The sequence below is a fragment of the Dipodomys merriami genome, unplaced genomic scaffold, assembly GCF_024711535.1.
Source record: "Dipodomys merriami isolate MVZ:Mamm:240054 unplaced genomic scaffold, mDipMer1.0.p SCAF_153, whole genome shotgun sequence".
Classification (NCBI taxonomy): domain Eukaryota; kingdom Metazoa; phylum Chordata; class Mammalia; order Rodentia; family Heteromyidae; genus Dipodomys; species Dipodomys merriami.
Window position 1 is genome coordinate 726,192 of NW_027202860.1, and position 24,218 is coordinate 750,409.

General features: G+C 49.7%; 1 protein-coding gene across 1 annotated transcript; it reads left to right on the plus strand.

The window, feature by feature from the left end:
* Nucleotides 1-1,079: 1,079 nt before the first annotated feature.
* Hlx (H2.0 like homeobox) lies at nt 1,080-6,875 on the plus strand. The gene is made up of 4 exons (XM_070022742.1): nt 1,080-2,201; nt 2,932-3,114; nt 3,899-4,083; nt 6,029-6,875. The coding sequence occupies exons 1-4, from the start codon at nt 1,604-1,606 to the stop codon at nt 6,497-6,499; spliced, it is 1,437 nt and encodes a 478-aa protein (XP_069878843.1). The 5' UTR covers nt 1,080-1,603; the 3' UTR covers nt 6,500-6,875.
* Nucleotides 6,876-24,218: the final 17,343 nt, after the last annotated feature.

Below are 24,218 nucleotides of genomic sequence, written 5' to 3' on the forward strand. Positions count from 1 at the left end.
TGAGAATCGAAAACAAAAGATTAGATGGTTTCATTATTGCCATTATTTTATTTTCTTCCTGAAAATGTGCAAGACCAGCTCATCTGGGTGGCCTGTGGTTTGTTTGGGAGAGGGGTGGGGAAATCCATTCGGACTATAATTTAAGAGAACGAATATTCTTAAAATAGAGACTGTTGATGCTGCAGAATGCCGCCCACCCCCTCCCCTCCGCGACGTCCATCCTGTGTTCCAAAGACCCAACGCGTACGGGGAAGACGCAGCTTCTCCAGCGAGGGCGACAGGCCCTAGGGGCTCCGGGGGAAGTTGAACTGAATTGAAAGTAGTATTTAACCCCGAGGAAACGTGCTGCAACACAACGGCCCCCACGTGACCCGAGGATGTGGCGGCGGAGGGTGGGTGGCATTTCCTACAAGTTGCAGCCGAATTGGGGACGCGATGGAGCCGCCACCCGCCTTAGTTTGTTTGAAACGTCACTCCTGCGAGCTGTCACCCGTGCGATCGGTCAAAATAAAGCTAATCTGCAGCCGCCCCTCCTCCGATCTCCGCGGAGGCCCCCGGGCGGGATGGGGTGGGGTAGGATGCAGCGGGTGGGCTGGGGGGGGGGTCCAGGAAAGATGGGAGCTTTGCAGAGGATACTGGTTTCTGGGGACAGGGGGGTAAAGGCAGAGTAAAGGAGATCGGGCCGGGGTAAGCAGGTGGGGGATCTGGGAGCCCTCCACGGCGCTCAGCTTTCCAAAATAAACAGACTTAAAAAAAAAACATAAAGGCTCTCTGGGCCCTGCGACCCGGAGTCCACCACGGAAAGCTCCGGGGACCAGCTGCCCCCTTGCTGGGTAGCTGTCAGGCCCGGCCGAAGTTAGAGCTCCAGGCCCGGGGAGCCTCCGCCCAGCCCCTACTTAGCCGAGACGGACGCTTTGCTGCCCGGCTCTGCCCACGCGGCCGCACAAAACACATTGGCGTGGCCGGGGTGTGGCCAAAGCTCGGGCCACGCCCACTCTTTCCCAATTCCTCTCCACTCCCTGCTTCTCATTGGTCGAGAGGATAGCCAATCAGCGCTCAGCTCGAGGTCCTACCCCGGGTCTGACTCGAAAGCTCCTGCCAAAACTTTGGGAGTTTTTAGAGGACTTTTTTTTGCCCCCCCCTCCCAGTACTTCTTTTTTTTTTTTTTTTTTAAGCTAACGGATTATTATTGTTGTTTTAAATTTAGCTCGAAGGGCTTAGCTGTTTGGGGTTTTCTTTCGGTGTCTCGTTCCCCGGTCTCCCCGACTTGGCCGGAGTAGCGAAGTCCAGGCCCCGGTTCGCCCCGCAGGCTCCTGCGCGCCCCGCATCCGCCTCCACCCCGCGGGGAGCGCGGGCTCCGCGCCGCCTTTCAAGTGAAGCCAGGGGCCGTGGCGGGGATCGGCGGGGATCGGGGCCCGGCCTCCTCCCTCGGTGACGCTAGGGATCCTCGGCCTGTCTTTTGCCAGTGCTCACGGAGAAGCAGAGCGAACCGTCCGGGGCTGGGCCGCTGCCCCTCCCCGCGCACCCAGACAGCCACCCGCGCGCTCTGTCCCCGGGTCGAATCCGGCCCGGGCGCGGCTGCCTGGAGGCTCACCCCGCCAGGATGTTCGCCGCCGGCCTGGCTCCCTTCTACGCCTCCAACTTCAGCCTCTGGTCGGCCGCTTACTGCTCTTCGGCCGGCCCGGCCGGCTGCTCCTTCCCTTTGGACCCCGCGGCCGGGAAGAAACCCTCGTTTTGCATCGCTGACATCCTGCACGCCGGCATCGGGGATCCCGGGGCGACTCCGGAGGGACTAGTGGGAGCCTCGGCCGCCGCCCTCACCTCGCACTTGGGCTCAGTTCACCCGCACGCCTCCTTCCAAGCGGCCGCCAGATCCCCGCTCCGTCCCACCCCGGTGGTGGCGCCCTCCGAAGTCCCGGCTGGCTTCCCGCAGCGGCTGTCTCCGCTCTCGGCCGCCTACCACCACCACCACCCTCCACAGCCACAGCCGCCCCAACCCGCGCAGACACAGCCGCAGCAGCAACAGCCTCCGCCTCCACCCCGGGCCGGCTCTCTGCAGCCCCCAGCCTCGGGGACTCGGGTCATCCCCCCCCACAGCGGCTCCACCCCGGCCCCTTCCAGCAAAGACCTCAAATTTGGAATCGATCGCATTTTGTCCGCAGAATTTGACCCCAAAGTCAAAGAAGGCAACACGCTGAGAGGTAGGTGTCCGGCTGCAGGCTGATGTAGGCCTCTCTGACCACAGCTCGGGCCCACTCTGTCCACCCCAGGCCACTCGTGTGTACTTTTGAGCTGTTTTCACGACTACGAATAAATCGGTGAAACAGACAAGGCAACGAAGTGTGAGAAAACTACGAAACATTAAGTCTAAGGTTCACCTGTTTGATGTAACAAAAAAATGTTGGTTCTAGTAGCGAGAGTCAACGTTTATAAAATGATCGGAGTAAATATTTTTAAAAATCGCCATGGCCTTTTGAAGCGCATAGCTAGAGAGAGAACTATGTTTTTTTCTGGTAGGGAACACTTTCTTTTCCATTTATCCAATTGCTACTAAAATTCCACCCAAAGAATGATGATAAACAACTGCGGTAGGGTGTCTAAACTTCAGGGGGGAACACAATGGAGGTTCTCTAGCTGAGATAGAGGGGGTCTGTGGAATGTTTGGAAGGCATTCAAAAGTGACACCCTTAGGGAAATTTTATGGAAGGCTGTTCCTTGCTATATGGACTAAGCGGGAGGGTCACACCGGAATATTTTGTTTGTTGATCCTGGTAGCTGTTGGGAGCTAGGTTTTTATAGGGAGATAGGGAGTAGTCTGTCTAAAGTTCCATGAAGTACACTCTAATAAAGGGCTAAGGGAAGGGGAGAAACAAATCCTGTGGGGAAAATGTGCCTTTGCCAGTGTGTAACCAGCTCTTTTCCTGTCCTCAGATCTCACTTCCCTGCTAACGGGTGGGCGGCCTGCTGGGGTGCACCTCCCGGGTCTTCAGCCTTCTGCCGCGGGGCAGTTCTTTGCATCTCTAGATCCCATTAACGAGGCTTCTGCCATCCTCAGTCCTTTGAGCTCCAACCCCAGAAATTCAGTTCAGCATCAATTTCAAGATACATTTCCAGGTAAGGAAAACAGTTTCAGCAGCCAGATTTGAGTGACAGTCAGAAATCTCAGGACTGACACCGGCCACAAGTGGCAGCCACAGTGTCGCAATCCCGTCCTTGGGGCAAGGGCCCGAGAAGTCTGGAGAAAGCGAAAGATTTCTCTGACAGCTACCCTTTGCTTGGGAAGCTGAGCCGCCAGGGCAAGGAAGTGTGTGCCCATTGGTGGGCATCCTGGGGTGGCCTGGCTTCCGGTAGTCTTTTCGTCTGAAACGGAGACAGTGGTTTGAAAATGAAGCATCACAAGGTGCTTCTTGTGAACTAAAATAGACACATTTTGGGATTGCCTCAAGCATTTTTTAGTGTGCCCTTCCATGTCTGCAAGTGTAGGCTGGTGCAGCTAATATAGGGCTCCAAGTACATCATTCAGGTTCTAGCTACACTTTTGCCTATCTTCTCATGCACATTGGCTATACATTATTAGATTTAGGCATTTCCCTTGGAATGAATCCACAAGCTGCCTGGCTTTTCCATCCCATGCGGGCTTAAGGCCTTTGGACCATGGGTCTATGAGCTTAAGAGCTGTGAAATTCCTCCTTAGAGAATCCATTTGGGGTGTGTGTGTGTGTGTGTGTGTGTGTGTGTGTGTGTGTGTGTGTGTGTGTGTGTGTGTGTGTGTGTGTGTGTGAAGAGCTTTCAGAATGGAGGTGGAGTACAAAATATTTTTTAAGTAGCTCAAGGAGCCTGGGGCCAGTAGGCTGCAGCATGAATGCTAACGTGGCTTTGTTGTATCCTTGGCCGGCAGGTCCCTATGCGGTGCTCACGAAGGATACCATGCCGCAGACTTACAAGAGGAAGCGTTCCTGGTCTAGAGCTGTCTTTTCCAACCTGCAGAGGAAAGGCTTGGAGAAAAGGTTTGAGATCCAGAAGTACGTGACCAAGCCGGACCGAAAACAGCTGGCTGCAATGCTGGGTCTCACTGATGCACAGGTAAGCCTGATTCCCAGAGGCTGGGCAGCAAGCTGGCTTGACACTAACCTCACAGGCCTTTCCCATCCCACCCTCTCACCCCTGCAAAAAGCACCCAGGGTTTGTGGATCTAGGAACTTCAGTGGAAGGAGAGGAGGAGGGTGGGGGTGACAGTGAAGTTTGAGGACAGAGTAGCCCATCCCTGTACATGTATGTCAGTGAGCACTATGTGTTTATTTTGGCCGACAGGCCATAGAACCACCAACAAAGCAAATAAACCAAGGGAAATGACAATGATGCACTCCACTGGAGTGAAATTCATTGTAGGAGGCAATTTATTTCAGATTAAAACCCAAAGGCAAGAGGTTGTTGGTTTCTTTCTTTCATTCGTGTTGTTTTTTTTTTTTTAAATTCCTCCTCCCACCCTCCTTCCTCCTCCGTGGCTCTTGCTGGATTGTGAAATCCCCAGTTGTGAGGAAGTGAAAATATCATTTGAAATGGAATTGCTTAGCTTCAGTAGGGCCAGGAGTCTGCTCAGAGAGGCCACAGTCCAAGGTCTTAACAGTTTAGGCACTGAAAAAAGTCTCTGAGGGTGGGGGGCTGGGGGAGGTGGGAGATCAATAGGGTTGAGGGGGAGAAGCTGAGAGAAAGAATAAAGATTTTTCTTAGAATGCACGTGAGCATTTCAGCAGGTGCTGCCAATTTGAATGTTCTTTTCAAGGCAATAGAAAATTGTGCCTGAATTAATTTGTTTTCCTTAAACTCGAGAATGACACTTTTCCATTTATTTTTTTCTTTGAGCTTTGAGGACAGAAGAGTCTCTCTCTCTTTTTTCTACCTTCCTCAGCAGTGGCCCTTGCTAATTCCAAGCCAACTGTCTCTAGCAGGGCAGAAGCCAAAGCAGGCTTCTTTTTCTTGGTCCGCTGACTTCTGTCTTTGTGTCTTTCTGTTCTCCATTATACAACTCGCCTCCCCAGAACACACAGACACAGTGGAGAGGCCAGCCGTTTTTCCACCAGCTGTGGATGTTATTTTTAAAAGGGAAGCTGGAACTTGTGTGAAGGAGTTAGGTCCTCCAGGGGATCGTATAGATTTATATAGATCCTCAGCTCCATCTCTACCCTCATCTTCCACTTTGCACACATCTAATTCCAGCACTTTCTGAGTCTCCGGGATGAGTTTATCCCTGGCAGGGGCAGATTTTTTTAAAATCAAATATGCAAACACACCTTTTTGCTCTTTTACTGAAAGTCCAAGGGTGTTGCTGCCTCCCTGGAATTAACTCTTTCAGTACCTTTTCCCTTCTTTCCCACCACCCTCCGTAAAAGGAATCACTTTTTAGCCAGGCTTCATGTTGCAGGCCTGTAATTCTAGTACTCCTGAGACAGGGGCAGAAGGATCTGGACTTTGAGGCCAGCTTAGGCTACATAGGAAGACTGGCGGGGGGGGGGGGTGGAAAGGAAGGAAGGAAGGGGAAGGAAGGGAAAGAAAAAAAGAAGGAAGGAAAGAAAGAAAAGAGCGAAAGCAAGAAAAGAGAAAAAGAACTTTTGCTGTGAGTAGTGGCAGAAGAGGAGATTTCCAACTGAGGACAGGGATTTTTAATGGTTTACCAAATTCTAGATGTATCTGCAGTCATGGGTATGTGTATTTTTTACAGTCAGGAGTCCATAACTGGAGTCAAATTCCTACAGAGGTCAAGATTCAGATGGAGTTACAAAGCATCATTTTAGAGCAGAGAGCTTTAGATGGCTAGGATTAGAGTGTAGGAATCTGCCCTAGCGAAAGTCACCCTGAGGTCCGAGGGCCGTGTTTTGAGGATGGTAGGCTAAAATCCCCTGGTGTCACTTGGCCCCTTGGATGAGTGTCTGGCTTTGGGCAGGGGCAGTGGAAGTGGTCAGCATGCTTCTCTGTGTCACGAGCACAAGGAGACTTTACTCAAGTCCGTGTCCCTTCTCTCACTACACAGGTGAAGGTGTGGTTTCAGAATCGGCGGATGAAGTGGAGGCACTCCAAGGAGGCTCAGGCGCAGAAGGACAAAGACAAGGAGGCTGGTGACAAAACACCTGGCGGAGCCCCCGCTGAAGGGGAGCGGGAGGAGCGGAGTCCCAGCCGCTCGGAGGGCGAAGCGGAGAGCGAGAGCAGCGACTCCGAATCCCTGGATATGGCCCCCAGCGACTCGGAGAGGACTGAGGGGGCTGAGCGGGCCGTGCACCAGACCACGGTTATCATGGCCAGCGGCAGCGGCGGCAGCGGGGGAGGTAATGGCGGCAGCAGTTGTAGCTTCAACGGCGCCAGCAGCCTCAGTAGCAGCAGCACCAGCGCGGGCAGTGCCAGCAGCAGCCTTGGCTGTGGCGCTTCGGAGTTGCTCCTGACGCCCATAGCCAGCAGCGCTTCCAAAACCCCGGAGCCTGCCCCAACCCCACTTGGAGGCTTATAGACTGGATGAGGACTGAGGGGACCCACGGAGGAGGAGGGGACCCACGGAGGAGGAGGGGACGACCCTCCAGAACTGCGTGCCACCTCCACCACCATGTGCGGGCTGCGTTTTGTGCCTACTTTCTGTTGACAGCTGTGCGGGCCAGAGACATTTTGTGGAGCCCCCCACCCCACCCCAAGATGCTGGGGCCCACACTACCTGCCCTGGGGAGAGGGGCTGCAGGCTGGACGACTGCTCCACATTGCTTGTTCAGATTCTTCTCCCTGACACTAGCAGCTCACTGTGAAGTCTTTTGATGAACCCCTTCCTCCCCCAGGCACCAGGGGGTGGAGGTTAAAGACAGCTGCACTTAAGAGTCTTCAGTTGTAAATAAAATGTTTACTACTATTTGTAAAGGATGGATGGCTTGCTGCGGGGTGAGGTTCTTTAAGCCAAGAACCTCTTTACTAGGACCTGAGTTTCAGGACGTGGCTGCGGATTGGGCCTTGTGGAGCCAACTTGCCAAGTTGTCCCCCAGCCTCCCCTGGGGACTTAAAAGGTTCTGCTTAGCTCAAGGGTCCTGTCATAGAAGCAACCTTTCTTCTGCAGAGGGCTTTCCCAGCAATGGTGCCTATGTTCCCAATGGCATTGGGTGGCCCTTCAGAGGGTAGAGCGGAGAAGGGCAGTGGTGTCTGTGTGTGTGTGTGTGTGTGTGTGTGTGTGTGTGTGTGTGTGTGTGTGTGTGTGTGTGAATTCAGACTCTACCCTGCTGGAGTGGGAGTGGAGGGGCTCTCCCAGCATAAACCACCCCATGTTCCGCAATGGGGTAGGAGCACAGGACAGGTCTGCAGCATCTCCGAGGAAAGGGAGGGATCGTGACAATGATTAGGTCTAAAATGCCAGGACCCCCAGTTTAGAAGACCCAGTTTAGAAGAGGGCTAAAACCATTGCACAGCAAGGAGGCGATTTGTTGAATGTTATCCAGGCCTACATTTGGCCAGTACTAAATCTAGGAAACTATGCCCTACTCCCCCCTGCCCCCAACTCTTCTGCAGCTGGAAAAGAGTACAGTGATTTCACCTGATGCCCCTTCTAGGCTGGGAGATTCAGTGTGTGTGTGTGTGTGTGTGTGTGTGTGTGTGTGTGTGTGTTTGTGTGAACTCAGGGCCTGGGTGCTGTCCCTTAGATCTTTTTTTTTTCCTCTTAAGCATGGGTGCTCTGTCACCTGAGCTACAGCTCCACTTCCGGTCTTTGGTGGTTAATTAGAGATAAGAGTCTCTTGGGGGGGGGGATGTCCCTGCTTGGTCCAGCTTGGAACTTTGATCTTCAGATCTCTGCCTCCTAAACTAGCTAGGATTGCAGACAAGAGCCATCGGCTCCAAGCTTTATATGAAGTCTTTTCCTGTCTTTATCCCCCCCCCTTTCTGGCTCTCTTTCCCTGAAACAGTTGGGGGGGGGGATTTTGAAACAAAAAGATATCCTGGATAAGTTTTAACACTGAAAGGGAGCAGGGCACTGGGCCTCTCACAAATTTAGCATCTAATCCCTGTTGCAACCTTGGGCTGCAGAAAAATACTGATGCTGGAGAGCTTAGGACAGGCTTGGGTCTGGTTCCTGGCTGCTCCTGGGTCTTGCTTCTCTTTCCCCTCCATCCCCCACTTTGATACATTCCCTGGAACTCCTTTCAGAACCTTTGCTCTGGACTTCTGGCTCCAGGGTGGAAAAGAGGCCACCTTTAGCCCTTTGCCTCTAGGCTCAGCCCCGTGCCTAAGGCAAATCCCGGAGGAGGAGTAAACACTGGATGAAAAATGAACTATTCTCTGCCTAAGCTGAGCTTTCAAACCTCAGAGGGAGCTGAACTCTTGGAAAGACTTAATGAAAAGTGGGGCGGGAAGCACTTGGGTTGTCCTGGGAAGAAAAGAGTAAAATAAAGCGCGCGCCGGCTAGGGACCCCAATTTAAACGGAAATTAGAGCTACCTGTTGTGTGTCATTGTTCCACAAAGAGTTTGGGGGTCACGGGCAGTTTCCCACCGGCCAGGGGCCCCCAGGCAGGGCTGGCGAGGGTAGTTCTTTACAGTCTTTCTTGGGCTCTTCTGTCCACAAGCCCTGGCGTTCTGCCTGTACCTCCATTTTGCGTTCATTACAGAGATTCATTTCTCCACACTCCCCAGATACAGAACCCCCTCACCCATCCCGCGCCCGAAATCTGGAGACAAAGTATTCCAAGTGCATTGACTTTTGGAGGCAATTACCCTCGGTTCTGGGGTTAAGACGTATAAGGAGGGGGCGCGTAGTGACCTCGTGGAGGTGCGTGGCGGGGTGCAGGGAGGGGTGGGGGCGAGGGGGCTGCGCTGGAAGCAAACCCCTCAGTTCGAGGCCGCAGGTCCGCGCCCCGCAGGCGTCCGCCGCCTTCCGACGGCCGCGGCTTTTCTTCTTGGCCCCGCAGCTCAGAAACAGGACAGCCCCGTTGATTGCGGAGTGCGATCGTGTGATTTGAGGTAGTTTCGGCCTTATCTCCAGCAGGTTCGTGCCCTCGCGGGGAAGGACCTGGAAAGGAAATAAACGAGGGGGGCGGGCACCTGGAAAGGGGGCTTTGGTGGAGTCAGCAGGTCGCTGTCCTCGAAGGGTCGGAGTCGGGGGCCCCTGCCTTCAGCCCCTCTCCCCCCAATTTCTGAACACGTTTCTGGTGAAACTCTCGAAGGGCTTCCCCCCCTAGGGAGTGGAAGTTATTTCACATTTCCACCCGAGACGTAATATCCCAAGAGCCGATGAAATTCGATTTATTTGGAAGCGCAGCCGCTGCAGGGCGAAGGAAGGAGGGCTTCTCTCGGGGAGGAGCTGGGTGGCTCGGAGAAAGGGCTGAGTTGAGGGCTCAGAGCATAGTCCGGGTACCGCTTGGTGGGGCTCCGGCTTCTGGAATCTTCCTGGTGGTGCTCCTTGCTATCCTGGACAGCTGAGGTGTGCGGGGAGGCTTAGCGTGCGGGGTCTGCGGACGCCAGGCCTCCGGACCCCCGGAGCCGGGAGGAGGCGGGGGAGCGAGGCCCGCAGCGGAGCCCAGGCCTGCCTCCCTCCCCCTTGGCACCAAGGAGCCTCTGCCGATCTTCCCTGCTCTTTGCTGGGCTGTACGTGGGGTCCTTGCAAGGCGCACCCCCCCTCCCCGTGGAAGAGTACTGAAGCCACAGAAGCACACCAAGGTAGGGCGATCGATCTTAAGGGGAAGGAGAAGGGACCGAACCCACCACGCCCGCTCTCCGCAATCACGGACGCGCACAAAAGAGATCCAGAAGCTCGGGCTCATCCAGAAGCTGGGGGGACGCAGGGGGAGGGGAGAGACGAGCACTTTACTGTCTGTTCTTAGCTTTTTGTCGGAAAAAGCACAGACATAAAAGCTCAGTCCTCTTCCATATGGCTGAGCAACGTGGTGAGCCTCCCACTGTCTTGTTCGCCGGGGTGGGGGGGCTCGTTGTGGGTGGATGGCACGGCTGGGTCTCACTAGCGACAGCGTAGCCAAACCAAGCACAGAAAGGCAGCAGCGCGCCTCGCTCCCCGGCGCCGGGCCCGCCTCGGCCGAACAGGGGCAGGGATCGGGATGCCAGGGGTGTGGCACGCGGGCTTCCCAGTCCTTCCGGGACTTCGAGGAGAGACTCTGGCAGACGGGCCAGCCAAAAGAAATCATCCCTACCCCGTCGGAGGCGAGAAGAGGCAGTTGCTTAGACTCGAGGGGTCACAAATCCCCTCCCTGACTCCCTGTGAACATCAGAGCGGCCGGGAAAGAAAGCCCTGCTACAGTGGGCTCTGGGCTCTGGCTGGTCTCCCTACCCCAGCTCTGCAGGCGGTGTTGGTGGGGTTACTAGCTGCAGCCAGCTCTGCAAGGTTAGGTAGCTCATTTCTGGCTGGCTGCTGCTCTCAGGAACCAGCGTTCTCTGCACAGATCCTACAGAGCTTATGGGTCCGAAGAGGGTTTGCTGCAGTTTTTTTTTTTTTTTTTCCATTTGAGCTTTTAGTCTGTGTATCTTTAACCTGCTCAGGGGTGTGATTTCACTTCTCTCCCGGCTGTGTGAATTTTAAACTGACTCCAGGTTAGCGGGCGGGGCTTGGGGAAGGGGGATGGGGCGGGAAGGGACTCTAGCAACAAATGCAGCCAGCGGCTGAAGCGAATAAAGCTTTCTTCTGCTACACGGGGTATGAGAGTTATCACCTCCAACGTGGTCTTAAAAAAAAAGAAAAGAAAAGGAAAACCAGGTGGAGGGATTGCAAGCTCATCCCTCCTCATATGACACAATGACTCTGAAATAGAGTCAAGGAGACCCCTAAACACAAAGTGGCACAGCTTGCTGGCGTCTTTAGCCTAAGTGATCAGAAGCTGGCACACAATCCTCATTGTAAACATGCAAGTATTGGGTTTTTCCTTCCTTCCTTCCTTCCTTCCTTCCTTCCTTCCTTCCTTCCTTCCTTCCTTCCTTTCTTCCTTCCTTCCTTCCTTCCTCCTTCCCTCCCCCTTCCTTTCTTCCTCTCTTTTTTTATTTCTTTCCCCTTCTTTCTAGTACTAGGGCTTGAGCCTCAGAGCCTGTGAGTTCTGTTCCTTAGCTTTTTAAGCAAGTCTGGCACTCTACCACTTGAACCACACCCCCATCTGGCATTTTGCTGTTTAATTGGAGATAAGAGTCTCATGGAGTTTCCTGCTGACTTTGAACCTTGATCTTCAGATCTTCAGATGGTCTTTAATTGCAGATGTGTGTTGGGGGGGAGGGGACAGACTGGGATTTAGCATGTTTTGTTCACAGGCTCTGCTTTTTGTGTCACGGTAGAATTACCAAGGGTTCCCCTGACTCTCAGGAGTCCAGACTGCAAGCGCATGGGGTGGGATGAACTTTCTAAGATATCCTTTCAAACCAACTTCTAACAGAAGCATACTCCCCTAGAAGCACTGGCCCCTCCTTCCCCTCTTCTGGCTCAAAGAACTTCCCGTCCTTGGGTCCTTTGGCTACCCTGGCCCACCATTATTTTAGAAACAAAGATAGATGTTTCCACAGGGTGATAACTTCCAACACCCTCATTTAAAAGTTAACAGTGGAAACCCAGAGTCCTGAGGACATTTGCCTGAGGTCATCTAGAGACCCAGTGTTAGGACTAGCTTGGACCTTGAGGTCAGTTCTCTTAAAGTCAAAGGAGGTGAGGGCATTTTCCCCAACATGTCTGGCCAATTGGATTTTTGAAACTTAGAGTTTTAAAATGAGGTTAGGAGGTTTAATCTTTGGCTCCAGAGGTCTGGGCTGGAGAGTTAGTCCTTATTTTTTCCATTGGTGGTCCCTAAACAAAGTCTGTCTAGTAGTTCCAGGCCTGAGCCTCAGTGGTTAACCCTCCAACTTGCTTTGCCTTCATAGCAGTTTTAATTTTGCTCATAATATATCCCTTCCCCACCCCAATCCAAGTGAGACTTGTGACAGGGCATGATGGGGGTGCTTTGGGGCTTTTGTTGGCCATCATCAATAGACACTTGGGATTTCTTGCTAGCTTTAGACTTAGCTTCTGGAACATCAGATACCGAGTCTTCCTCTTCTTGGCAGTCCAGAGTGCATGGCAGATGAGGAATTAGAAATTGCAGTCTGGAAGGGAGGCTACAGCCACGGATTAGAGCTCAAGGCTTCGTGGCTCGGGGCTCAGATGACTCTCTGGTTAGGGAATTTGTAAGGAAAGAGGCAGCAAGTATAGCTGGAAACAGAGTGTCCTTTCTAAGCACTCAACGCCGTGTGGGAAGATTCAAACTAGCCCTAGGGGTGTGCACACATCCATATATTCATTTGTTGGCTCATTCATTCATTCACCAATGTTACGTGACATTGGGAAATTCATCTAACCACTCGGCTTTATTACTCTCAACTGCATAGTAAGATGAAATTAAAAGTAGCTCAAAATTGCTGACAAGTGCATTAAGAAAAACTCAGAAAGAAGCTGGCAGACATCTAGTGCTATAGGCTTAGATATATTCCTCCATCCATTCGTTTATTTCTCACAGTCTTAGTATTTACACGATAGAAAGCCAAAAAGAATCCAAGACAGTCCTTACTTTCCCAAAAGTTAAAGAACTAGGTGGAGACTTGTGAATTGCTGCCTCCCAATCTGTCTCCCCTCCCCCAAGTCCTTTAAGGTGGAAGGTAGAAAGTCCACCAGAAGTTTTTCTTCTCTTCTCCCAGATGTTGGCGCACACCACTCCTCTGGCACTTCTGTCTCCTGGCACTCCTGAACTGTACTCCTACCCCTGCACACAGCAGGTGCTCCACACAACCCTTGCACGTGTGGCTGCCAGCTAACCCCTGAGAGTTAGAAGAGGAAGAAGTTAAAGGTTTCTGACACTTAACATTTGAAGGGGGCGCTTAAGCAAGTATCTGGTGTCTCACCAGGGGGGCAAATTATGTGCCCGCTTCTGAAAATGTCAGGACGAACAGTGCTTTGGGAGTATTGAGTTCTCAACTAGTAGCAGTGAGGGAGGGTCTTCAACGTGGAAACAGGAAATTAACGATCTCTTTGAAGAGAAGAAAAACACCCGACACTTTTTTTTTTTAAACTTTGATTTCTTTTTCTTGGTTGTTCTGGGGGAGGGAATTAACTCCAAAAAATATCCCACTTATTCCAAGAAATGCTCAGCCACGGAGCCACCTTCTCAGCCCCAGTCTGAAGCTCTGCCCGCAGCAGGAGAAGGGAAAGACCAGTCTCTGCCAAGTGGTTAAAGAAACTCAAGCACCTCACACAATGCTTGACCCAGGGAAGGCGCCTCCGAAAGTATGTACTGAATAAACGAATAACTTTATTGCAGTCCTTGTGGTTATTTAAAGTAGCTCCGACTCCTCAAAAACAACAGGATCACCTAGTTAGGGTTGTAAACTCAAGAGAAAGCTGAGCAACAAGGCCAGGAGCTACAGAGTAGTGTGATCTGACAACCGATGTGGAGGAATCAGAACTATTCTGGGTACCAAGACCACCATAATACCTGCAGGACAGGTTTGAAACTGCGCCTGTCCGGACATCCCGGACATCGGAGATGCTGGTTTGTGCATGCTCCCCTAGAGTCTCACATGCAGAGAAGACATCCTAGGCCCCACCTCGTAAGTGGCAACCCAGCGACCCAGATGTTGAATGGCCCCCTTAAGATCACCTCCCTAGCAGTCAAAAATAAGAACCAAGCTAAAAGCCAAAAGTCTTCTTTGTTTTCTGTGGTTTCCCTTCTTGGGCCTGGTGACTTGGAGGGCTGGAAATGGCTAGCAAAGGAGGGTGTCAGAAATGGGGAGAAAATGAAAGGGGGGGTCAACCTCAAAATGTATTTGCATTTCACCTCATTACAGCGAGGCTAAAAAGTATGGTTTCTATTTCTTGGAATTCTAGAGCCAGAGCCACCCTCAATCACCACTAGTTTAGGACAGAACTTCCCTAGTTCTCCATGTCTCAGGATCCAGATGAAGAGTGAACCCTGGCACAGTTCTCAGCATGAGGTGAAAGCTAGAGAAGTGAGGGAATGGAGAAAGAACGGAAGAATGAACGAGCGAGTGAACAGCATTTGGGTGCGCCACACGTGCATCTGTGTTGCATCTGGCCATTTTCGGGATTCCACTATGTGGAGAATCTCATGCTTTGCGATTTCTTCAAAGAAGTGCCCACACGGCTGGGGAGGCTGGAGGGTTTTCTTGGTCCGGAGCACCGATCTCATCCAGAAGCCCTTCCTCTACACTTGTTCACAGCTGGAGGGGCTCAGCCCAGCACTGGTGGAGCTGGGTCTTCAGTAGTTTGAGGTCCCCAACCTGCCCATCAGCCAACATCTAGTCTATGGACAGCACTTGTCCTTGCGCCTGGACCTGTTCCCATGTAATTTTGATGTCCAGCTCCTACTGGCCAGGAGCTTTGGGGAACACAGTCTTTTGGGGGGCCCATATTAGTTACTTTGAGTGATCTGACTCAGGTCTTCCCCCCACCCAAGCTCCCTGAAGTTTGTGCCAACTTCTCTGCTAGGCCAAGAGTACAATTTTTAGAGGAGGAGAAAAAAATGGAATGGAAAGATATAAAGGGAAGAGTCAAACTAAGGAATCATTTCCTGTGCAAAAATTTAAAACTGAACACAGACTATAAACATTTCCATTCCCCTAGATCCTCCCTCTTGTTTGTCTTCCCCTTCAATTTTAAGCCCCCATTCCATCTCCCTCCCCTCTCTCTTCTTCTCTAGGGGCTCTGGCATTCTTTTGGGGCTAGAACTGTTCAAGGCTCCCTCCCGCTTCTACTCTGTATTGGAATAGCCACAGCAAAGGGCTTGGAAGGGAAGGGGTGAACCAGAATGTAACAAAATGAAGCAGTTTTGGGGGGGAACTATTGAAAAAAAATAAAACGAGTCTGAATAATTTCAAAAGGAAAGAAAAACACCTTCAAATGGTCACCTTCCCCAGACACATTTGTCCCAAGAGTCATTTGGCCACATACCAGGAATATATACCTCCTATAGCCAGCCTGGGCATCCTCCATCTATAAAGGGACACACCATTTGAACTATGGTGTGTGCCCCAATTACTATTTCTATTAAGAGTTGGCCCCTTTGGAGTTAGGTGCTGTTGGTACTGGGGGAATGGAGAGGTCTGAGGTTCTCTGAGGGAGTCCTCTCAGCCAAAAGTTTTAGCAATGGGAACTGACTTACCCATCAAGTTCCCAGGAGTCTCTGGCTTTTCCCAAATGGAGAAGAGTGATCCTCCTCTACACCTGCTCCCCTCCTCACCACTGTGCTATGACCTTCTTCCATCTTCACTGTCTCAGTTTGCTCTGCAACCTGGAGGCAGCAAATTCATTTTGTCTCCAGCGAGGGTAGGGAAGCTTACAAGATCAGAGCAAAAGGAAGGTGCTGAATCAAAAGAGCAGGTACATTCCTAGTTTGATATCACTCATGAGGGCAAGGTGCTCAAAGAATGGCAGAAAGTGTGGCGGTGTATGCCTGTAATTCCAGCACCTGATGGGCTGAGACAGGAGAATGAGTTTGGCATCAGTTTGGGCTATATGGTCAGTTCTGGGCCAATCTAAGGTAGTCAGAGATTATTCTCTCCATCTCCCCATCTCTTTAAATACAAAGTGGAAGTCCTGTATCTCATTTAACTTTCACAGCAACTTAGGAAGGAAAATATGTTTTCTCTTACAGACAGTCTACTTGACCAGCAGAAAGGTTGGATAATTTAGTCATGGTTGTTGGGGGAAAGGTTAAGGGAGGGGAGACAAAGCAGAACCTGACTCTGAAACCTAAAAATGTCTCAGCCAGGCATGTTTGGAGCCTATAATCCCAAACCAAATCAAGATAAAACAACAAAACCCCAAACCCCATGTTTCTTTGCTGCAGTCTTGGTTCTGGTGAGTTCTAGAAACAGAAACATTCACGCTGGGCTGGTGAGCATGCCTGTAATCCCAGCTACTCAGGAGGCTGAGATCTGAGGATCATGGTTCAAAGCCAGCCCTGGCAGGAAAGTCCTCTGACATACTTATCTCCTATTAATCACTCAAAAATTGGAACTCACACTGTGGCTCAAGTGGTAGACCGTTAGCCTTGAGCACAAAGAGGCTCAGCGACAGCTCCCAGCCCCTGAGTTCAAGCCCCACAACAACAACAAACAAACAAACAAAAACAACACACCCCCAAAGAAGAAATAGAAAATTCAAAGAAAAGCCTCATTCTTCTTTTTGCTGAATTATTCTGAGCATTATGTCACTCACCTCACAAATGATTGTTGACTCAACTACAGATTTCTCCCCACCCCCATCGGTATGGTGGTGCCCCTACCTTGGATAGAACCTAACACCTTGCTCCCCTCCGAAGCTACATCCCCAACCCCAAATCCATAATACAGAATAGGCTTGGTGGACGCCCGGGGAAAGCGCATCGGTGTGCCCTGGTGCAGCGGGATGGGGCAGGAGCCATGGCCAAAACATCTTTTAGTGCAGAATTGCACCCCAGCTCCGGAAAGAAAGATGTGAATGAATCTAGAAGCCAGAGAAGCTAGAGACGCCAGAGAAGTCGAGCCTCCTCCCCCTCAGCTCCCGATCTTTCCATTCTCACTTGTTCTGCCCCGACCTCGCCCCCTTCCCTCCCTCCCTCCCCAACAGTCCCTCTCCGAGGCGGTGTGGGGGCGCTTCACGGCGCGTGTCTGAGTCCTAAGGCTACCCCTGTGCCCTGGTAGCAGCGGGGCGGCCCTAGGATCACCCGGCCGGGCGTTGCGAGTAAGGTTGGGGTTCTGGATCGTTCGGAGGAAGCAGAGGGAGGGCGGCGGGCTGCCCCTGGCCGCGGATCACCGAGCTCCACCGGGCTGGAAATTTATGATCTGTGTACACGTTCTGGCTCCAGAGTCCCGTGCACCAGAGATGAAGCCCCGGGGGACGCAGGCCGTGAGCTTCGTGCGGCTGCAGGCACCGCGACCACGCGGGGCGGCTTGGGTCCCCTCGGGTCTGCCGCGCCGCGCTCATAAACTTTCCTCTGCATAGAGGACGGACAAGTTTAGGCGAGGGGTGCACGCAGGCTGCGCTGCTTCGACCTCAGTGGAAAAGCCCGAGAAAGTCGATCTCTGGGAGGCTCGTACCCCGGGGCCCTGGTGTGGAACCCCCGGGCGTCTGCCCTGGTTCTTCGGAATGGCGCTGGGCTTTCAGAGCGCAGTTCCAGGCCCCGCGCCTGTGGCCCAAGCCAAGTCCTGACACTTCCCATTGGGGGAGGGCGGGTCCGCCCCCCTCCTCCCTTCGAGATGTGGTCGAGTCAGTCTGCAATAGTGACACGAAAAATGGTCCTGAGATCGGAGGGAAAAGTGGAAAAAGGGATCGAGTTAATTTACTCCAGTTTCGGGCTGAGGTGGTACAGCGCCACGCCTTTCATCATCTCACCCTCCCGGTCCCCTCCCTTCCTCCCTCTCCCCTCCCTCCCCCCCCCCCCGGGCCAGGCCACACCCGATGTACAGTCCCCAAAGTCACCCAAGCCTGCAGCACCGACTTTAACCGCGGAGCGCGTGAACTCAGTTTGTCCGTCACGCATCCTCGGGTGCCCCTGTGCCACGCGCGCACTGTTCTCAATCCTCTTTATTAACTCATTTGCCGAATTTCAGTTAAATGATCACGTACTTTGCCCTTATTTTCTAGATGAGTAAAACCTGTGGCAAGAGAGCTCAATCAACTTGCCTAAGCACGTGAATTGGGCCCCACAGAATAACTCACATCTGCATCTCGCCGCCGCCGCCACGTTCACGACGGAGACGATCTGCGGTACTAAGGGAGCAACGGCTTACCTTGAATCGAAGTCACGCCACGGGGAGAGCGGATTGAATTCCCGCCGCGGTCAGGTGGAGATGCTCGCTAGGGCAAGGGAGCTGGCAGGAGTTAGCCACACGAGACTCGTGGAGTCAATAGCCAACAGGACATGCTAATTGTGCTTTTCCCACCTTTCGCTTCAGGCGTCGTCCTCTTTCTCTTGATTTACCACTGAGGTCAAATCTGTGCGCCCAGGCGCTACGCTTCCTTAGAGCGGGCTGGGGATGCTGGAGTGGTCCCAATCCCTGCATCTTTTCTCCAAGGCTGGCTGATGATTGTGGTTGTAGCCTTTACTTAGGCCGGGGGAGGTTGGGGCTGTACCTCTGAAGTTCTGGCAATCCTAAATCCTCCGTAGATTTTTTTTTCCTGGAGTAAGGACATGCCACTAAAGAACATGGCATGTTATTTGAGAATAGAAGAGCGAAAGAAGCAGAGTGAAACAAGAAGAAGGGAAAAGATAGGAAATCATGACCAGGAGTGAGATTTTGCAACATTTCTCACATTTGAAAACAGAGGGTGGGCGGAGTTGACACAACTGGTTTCAGCCAGGCCATAAATTAATGGAAGATTTATCCTTTAATCAGGGGGAAAAAACATTAAAATATTCTTGGCTTGGGTTTGTGGGAAAATAATTCCTTTGATTGAATTGCCCCTGAAGACCCGGAGGAAGGCCTCACTTCTCTGCCTGGAAACGCCTTTCTCCTTCCTGCCTGCAGGAAAGGGGGGAAGAAGCAGAGACCCCAGGGAGAAGAGGCCTTTCCATCTTTTCCTGCAGCTTGAATTTCACTTGGAGTGTTTCTATTTCTCAGTTTGATCCCCTGTCTAGGAGACTTGGAAGCGCGGAGGACAGATTGTCTCATAGCGAGGCAGCAGCGCTGTCCCTCCTGACCTTCTCCCATCCATGGATCCGAGGAGAGAGTTCCTGTTCTCTCTAGTGCCCCAGAATCCAAGGTCCTTGCAGGGGAGATTGAGAGAGAACCCAATTATTGGGAAGGGAGAGGAGAAAGGGAGGAGGAAGGGAGGGAGATGCTGGGGTAAAAGCCACAAAAGTGAGAAAGAGAGAAAGAGAGAAAGAGAGAAAGAAAGAAAGAGAAAGAAAGAAAGAAAGAAAGAAAGAAAGAAAGAAAGAAAGAAAGAAAGAAAGAAAGAAAGAAAGAAAGAAAAAGAAAAAGCAAATGCCAGGTGGTGGTGGGCCACAGTTTCTCCAGAGCCTGTTGGAGCTAAATTCTGTTAGCTCCTTAAAATACAAAGTGTGGTTCTGGGCCCCTAAGGATCCTTTCAGAGACTGCCTGAGGTCAAAACTATTTTCACAAAAACAGCTTTTTCACAAGTGTAAAACAGAGCTTCCCAGAGGCAGTATTGTCTCTGGTGATTCATGACTCGATGACTTACGGAGTAGGTACCCATTTGTAATGTTTTATGAAGGTTTCAGTTTCATTTTTTCAAAAATAGGTTCAGAAATAGCTTACAGTTTTATAGCTGTACCTGTGTGGTGTAACTATTGATATTTACATGATTAATACTTGTGTCTACTAAACCACAACAGCCACATTAGAATTATTCAATAAGGATATGCTATCAGTGACTGTCATTGGACAGGGCGGATGAACAATACTTTCATTAACATAAGGAAGTTTGATAGCTTAGTGTGGATGACAAGATCATACTAACAAGTGCTTTTAACATTCTCAGTAATGTTTATATTTTTAAATGATTCTGAGGTCAGTAATATTGAAATCCTCCCCTTGGAGCATTTTTGGGAGCAGAGCCTTGACAAAGGCATTTATTTTATTTTATTCTTATTTTTTTGTGTGGCACTACTGGGTTTAAACTCAGAGCTTGGGCACTGTTCCTTAGCTTTTTTTTTTTTTGTTCAAGGAAGTAGCTTCACCATTTGAACCACAGCTCCACTTCTGGTTTTTGATGGTTAATTGGAGATAAGAGTCTTTACAACTTTCCTGTTCCAGCTAGCTTTTAATCATGATTCTCAGATCTCAGCCTCCTGACTAGCTAAGATTATAGATGTGAGCCGTGGGGACTTCACCGAGGCATTTAAACTAGAGAGGCTGAGTGTTTGGATTCTGCCTTTGTTATCAAATTCTGCCTCATAATCTTGGATTGCTTTTGTTTGTAAACTCTGAGCTTTACCTCCTGCTTCTGTAAAATGAGTGTATAAGTTCCTGGTCAATACCCATGGAAGGCAGTTGAGCTATTTGTGAAGCACAGTGAATGGGCTTATATCTGGACTGAGACCAGATACTACTAATAATACCTTCTTTGGGGTTATTGTGAGGGTTAAATTAGGTAATAAGTGAAACAGCATGCAGGCAGCAATTAATATATTGAACCTACTGCTATGTACACATTAAATGTTACTATATAAATATTGTAACCAATCAATAATAAACACAAACATACCTTTCCGTAAATATTATAACTAAGTTTAAGTGCATAGCTCAGTATTTACACTTTTTACAACAAATACCCCAAACTTCCTTATTTTACAAAGCTGAAACTCAACCTTCATTTACATAACTACCCTTAAGTCATATGTTTATATATTAATGACCATCACATTCCAGGCTTTGGAGCAGAAGTGCTTGAGTAAGAACTAACCATTTCAGGAAAGGAAACAATGTCAGCTATGCAAAATAGCTGAAGGAATAGCAGAAAGATAGCCAGAGTCCCACAGTTGCAGCCAGGCTTTACTGCATCTAGGGGTCTTTTATGCCCCCTGGATGCTGTGTTCTCCCTTGGATTAAAGATGATGCAATGACAGCCAGTCCCAGGTCTAAGGAGAGTCAATGCTGGCTGGTGAGGAGGATCACTGGGAGGTGACTATAATTTTCTGGGAGGTGAGTATAATTATTGGTGTAATAGCAAATAAAGGAAAATAAGCTTAAGATTAATTTCTGGGTACACAAAAAGGCCTGGTGATGATTAGCCATTGGCAGGACAAAAATACAAACAAGTCACCCAGGCTTTGCACTTAGAATGCTTTGAGTAGCATGGGGAGGAGAGAGAAAAAAGTTATCTAAGACAACAGTAATCAGTTAAAAGAATCCAGTTATCTAAGACAACAGTAATCAGTTAAAAGAATCCAGTTTTCCTTTTTTTTTGGTATAGTCTATCTCTTTCCAAGGATTTAGTTTCTGTAATTTTTCTTGTAGGTAGATTTTTTTTTGTTGTTGTTGTTGGTTATGGGGCTTGAACTCAAGGCCTGAGTGCTGTCTCTGAGTTCTTTTGCTCAAGGCTAGCACTCTACCATTTTGAGCCACAGTGCCATTTCTGGTTTTCTGGTGGTGAATTGGAGATAAATGTCTCAAGGACTTTCCTGCCTGGGCTGGTTGTGAACTGCGATCTGAAGATCTCAGCCTCCTGAGTAGCTAGGATTACAGGTGTGAGCCACTGGCACCTGCCTTAGGTAGATTTTTAAATGGAAAATATTAGATAAGTACAACAGTTACACAGCAGAGGAGAGTTGTAGATGCAACTTCTTTACCGAATAAGGAAAATTTGTTTCACATGATTGGTAAAATGTAGTGAGTTTTATACATGGCCTTACCTTTATTAAACAGGTACTCTACCAGTTGAACCATGCCTCTAGCCTTAAATTTTTTAAATTATTTTTCTATTAGGGTCTGGTGGCTTCTTTTTTTTGGTGGAGGGCTTCCTGTACTTCGATCCTCTTACTTATACTTCCCAAATAGTTAGGATGACAAGGGCCTACCACTGCATCCAGCTTTTTATTTGTTAAGAAGGGTTTCCATTGACTTTTTGCCTAGGCTGGCCTTGAACTACAGTCTTCCTGATGTAAACCTCTTGAGTAGCTAGGAATATACACATGCTTCAGTAGGATTTTTGAAGTGACTTTTTCCATCAGAGACTATTCACAGAAGTGCAGAGATCAACAAGAGATTTTGCTGGAAAGGGGTATTAGTGTCTTAGTTTGCTATCAAAAATCAATACAATTGGTGTCTTAAAACCAATAGAAATTTATTTCGAAGCCAGAAGTCTGAAATGAGTTTCCTTGGGCTAAGGTTTTGTAGATATTGCAGAACAATGATGCCCTGCCTCTCTCAACTTCTGGCTTTCTATGCCTTGTGTTCTTGTCACTCAGCTTTGCTATTCACATAGACTTCTCATTGGATTTCCCGCTGAAGCCTCTCATAAGCACATTTACGATTGCATTTAGTGCAGTCATAAGATAAGCCAGTTTCTTATTTCGAGCGCTTTAATTTTCAAAAATCCCTTTTTGCCATATAAGGCAATATCCATAAGGCTTGAAGGATTTGAACTTGCTTACTACCTTTGGGGTCATCCCTCAGCCTCCAGTTCAAGGTATGGTGCTGAAACAGGGGAAGAAAAGGCACCAGGTTTGGATGTGGCAGAGAGCACTGCCACTATCTTAATGATGTACCTTGTCCCCAGTGGGAAGGAGAAGGAAGAAATACTCTGGACTCTGTTCCCCATCTATGCCCCAGTCTCTTGCCAGTGAATCTTATAGACTAAGGCTGAAGTCAACTTCCTGGGTGCAGCTCAGGGCAGAAAAGAACAAAGACTGGGTCTGGAGAGAAGCCAATGAGCAGGTGGTCATCCAGGCTGACCACTGTCAAGCTGTGTGTGATTTCAGCCCTGATCTCTGGGTGGGAGGGGGTCCCCAGAAGAGGGTCTTGGGCTAGAGTTGTCTGCTTAGCCCCCAAATGTGTGCTGCATGTTTTCTTAGAGAGTCTTGGGTCTCCCAGTGATGCGGAGTCAGTGTGAAAAATGTGGGGCTAGTTCCAGTCCAGGTGTTGGATTTCCGTTTGATTGACATGAAAGGGATAGATGGAGCAGTAATAGGATCCCTGGGCATTCAGGAAACCATTCTCTGAAATCAGCACCAGGCTGTGTTTCATCAGAAGTTTCCAGTCCCAGGTAATTTCACTGCATATCTTGTCTTCAGAAACCCCATGCTGTTTTTGAGACTTGCAGTGGAATTGTGATACCTTGCATACCATAGCTGCTGTCTCCATGTAGACATTTAAAACTCTGCTTGCATCAGCCGGGGACAGAGGTCTCGCCTCAATGCAGCAAGCCAGCCCACAGAGCTACAGGCTCAGCAGGTTAGGACTTGGCAATGCCTTTAGTCCATACCTTTCAGTTTTCCTTCTTTCTGCCCCTTCCGAACAGGTGGTTCCTCCCTCCCTCTGCCAGGGTCTGCCTATCAGCCACGAATCAACCCTATGTCCACCCCCCCCATCTCTTCCAGTTGAGGTTTGAGGGGCCCTTCCTGGGATTGATATCAGGTGTTTTGAGAACTTTCTATGTCTAAATTCCTGCCTTCTAATGATTGCCTTGATATATTTTTTTTATTGACATTTGAAACTAAAGACAAAACCAGCTGCTTCTTGAGAGGGAGGAAAAAAAAGTAAAACATGAAAAGAATCTCCCATATAACCTACCACCCCCAAAGCCCAAACCAATAAAACTAGTCAAGCCAATAATTCAATCTCAGTGCCTCGTGCTCACTGTGACTAGAGCCTGCAGAAGCAGAGCTGCAGGGGCCCTTCATTGACGAGGAATTTATCATTAGTAATTTTATTAGCTTTAATGTAGCCAGTGGGGCCTGCTGATAGTTTCAGTATTCTTTTTCCTGAAAGATTTGTGGTTTTTTTTCTTTTTCCTACTAAAGGACAAATGTTCTGTAGAACTGACATTTCACAGCTTTTCTAATTCGATGTGGCTGGGTTGAGGGACAAAATTCAAGATGCCATCACTGAGAAAGTATTCCACCATTTGTAATCTATGTAAATTGCCACTTGTACCTTCCTTTAAAAAATGTCTCAGAGCTTAGAGACATATTGGCTATAATATTCTGTAATAATTCGTTAAAAGGAGAGACTCATTGCTGGTCATGGTTGAAAGCAATTTCTTTATCATGGGAATCCTTTAAAATGTCTTGTTTGGACAGAACTGGCCCTCCATTAATTGGTAATTCAAGAAAGTTACTTAAACTCAGGCAATTAGGTTAATGAGACCATTGGTCTTTTGAAGTTGAATGGCGAGCAGAGATGAGTTCACTGCTCCTTAAGAAGACATTAAATCAATTTGGTGTGAAGGGTAGAGGGACACAGTTCTCTCCTACAGTTTCAGGGAAAGATCATGCATGCACAGATTTGTTCCAAGCATGGAAATTAGATGGTGGGTCTCCCAGGCGTCCTGGCAGCGTCCCTATCAATGAAGATACAACAGCTGCACCAGTAACATCACTAGGGAAGATGACAGGCCTGGATTAGGCCCTGCATGGAGGCCAGAAACTCTTGAGGGGGCAGTAACCGCAGGCAGATACCTCCAAACCTTGGACAAATGGAAGGCCCCAGTGTAAAGCAGATGGAATTGCTGATAAATGAGCTGAAATGGCAGAGGTCCCACCAGAAGTAGCCGGCTGGA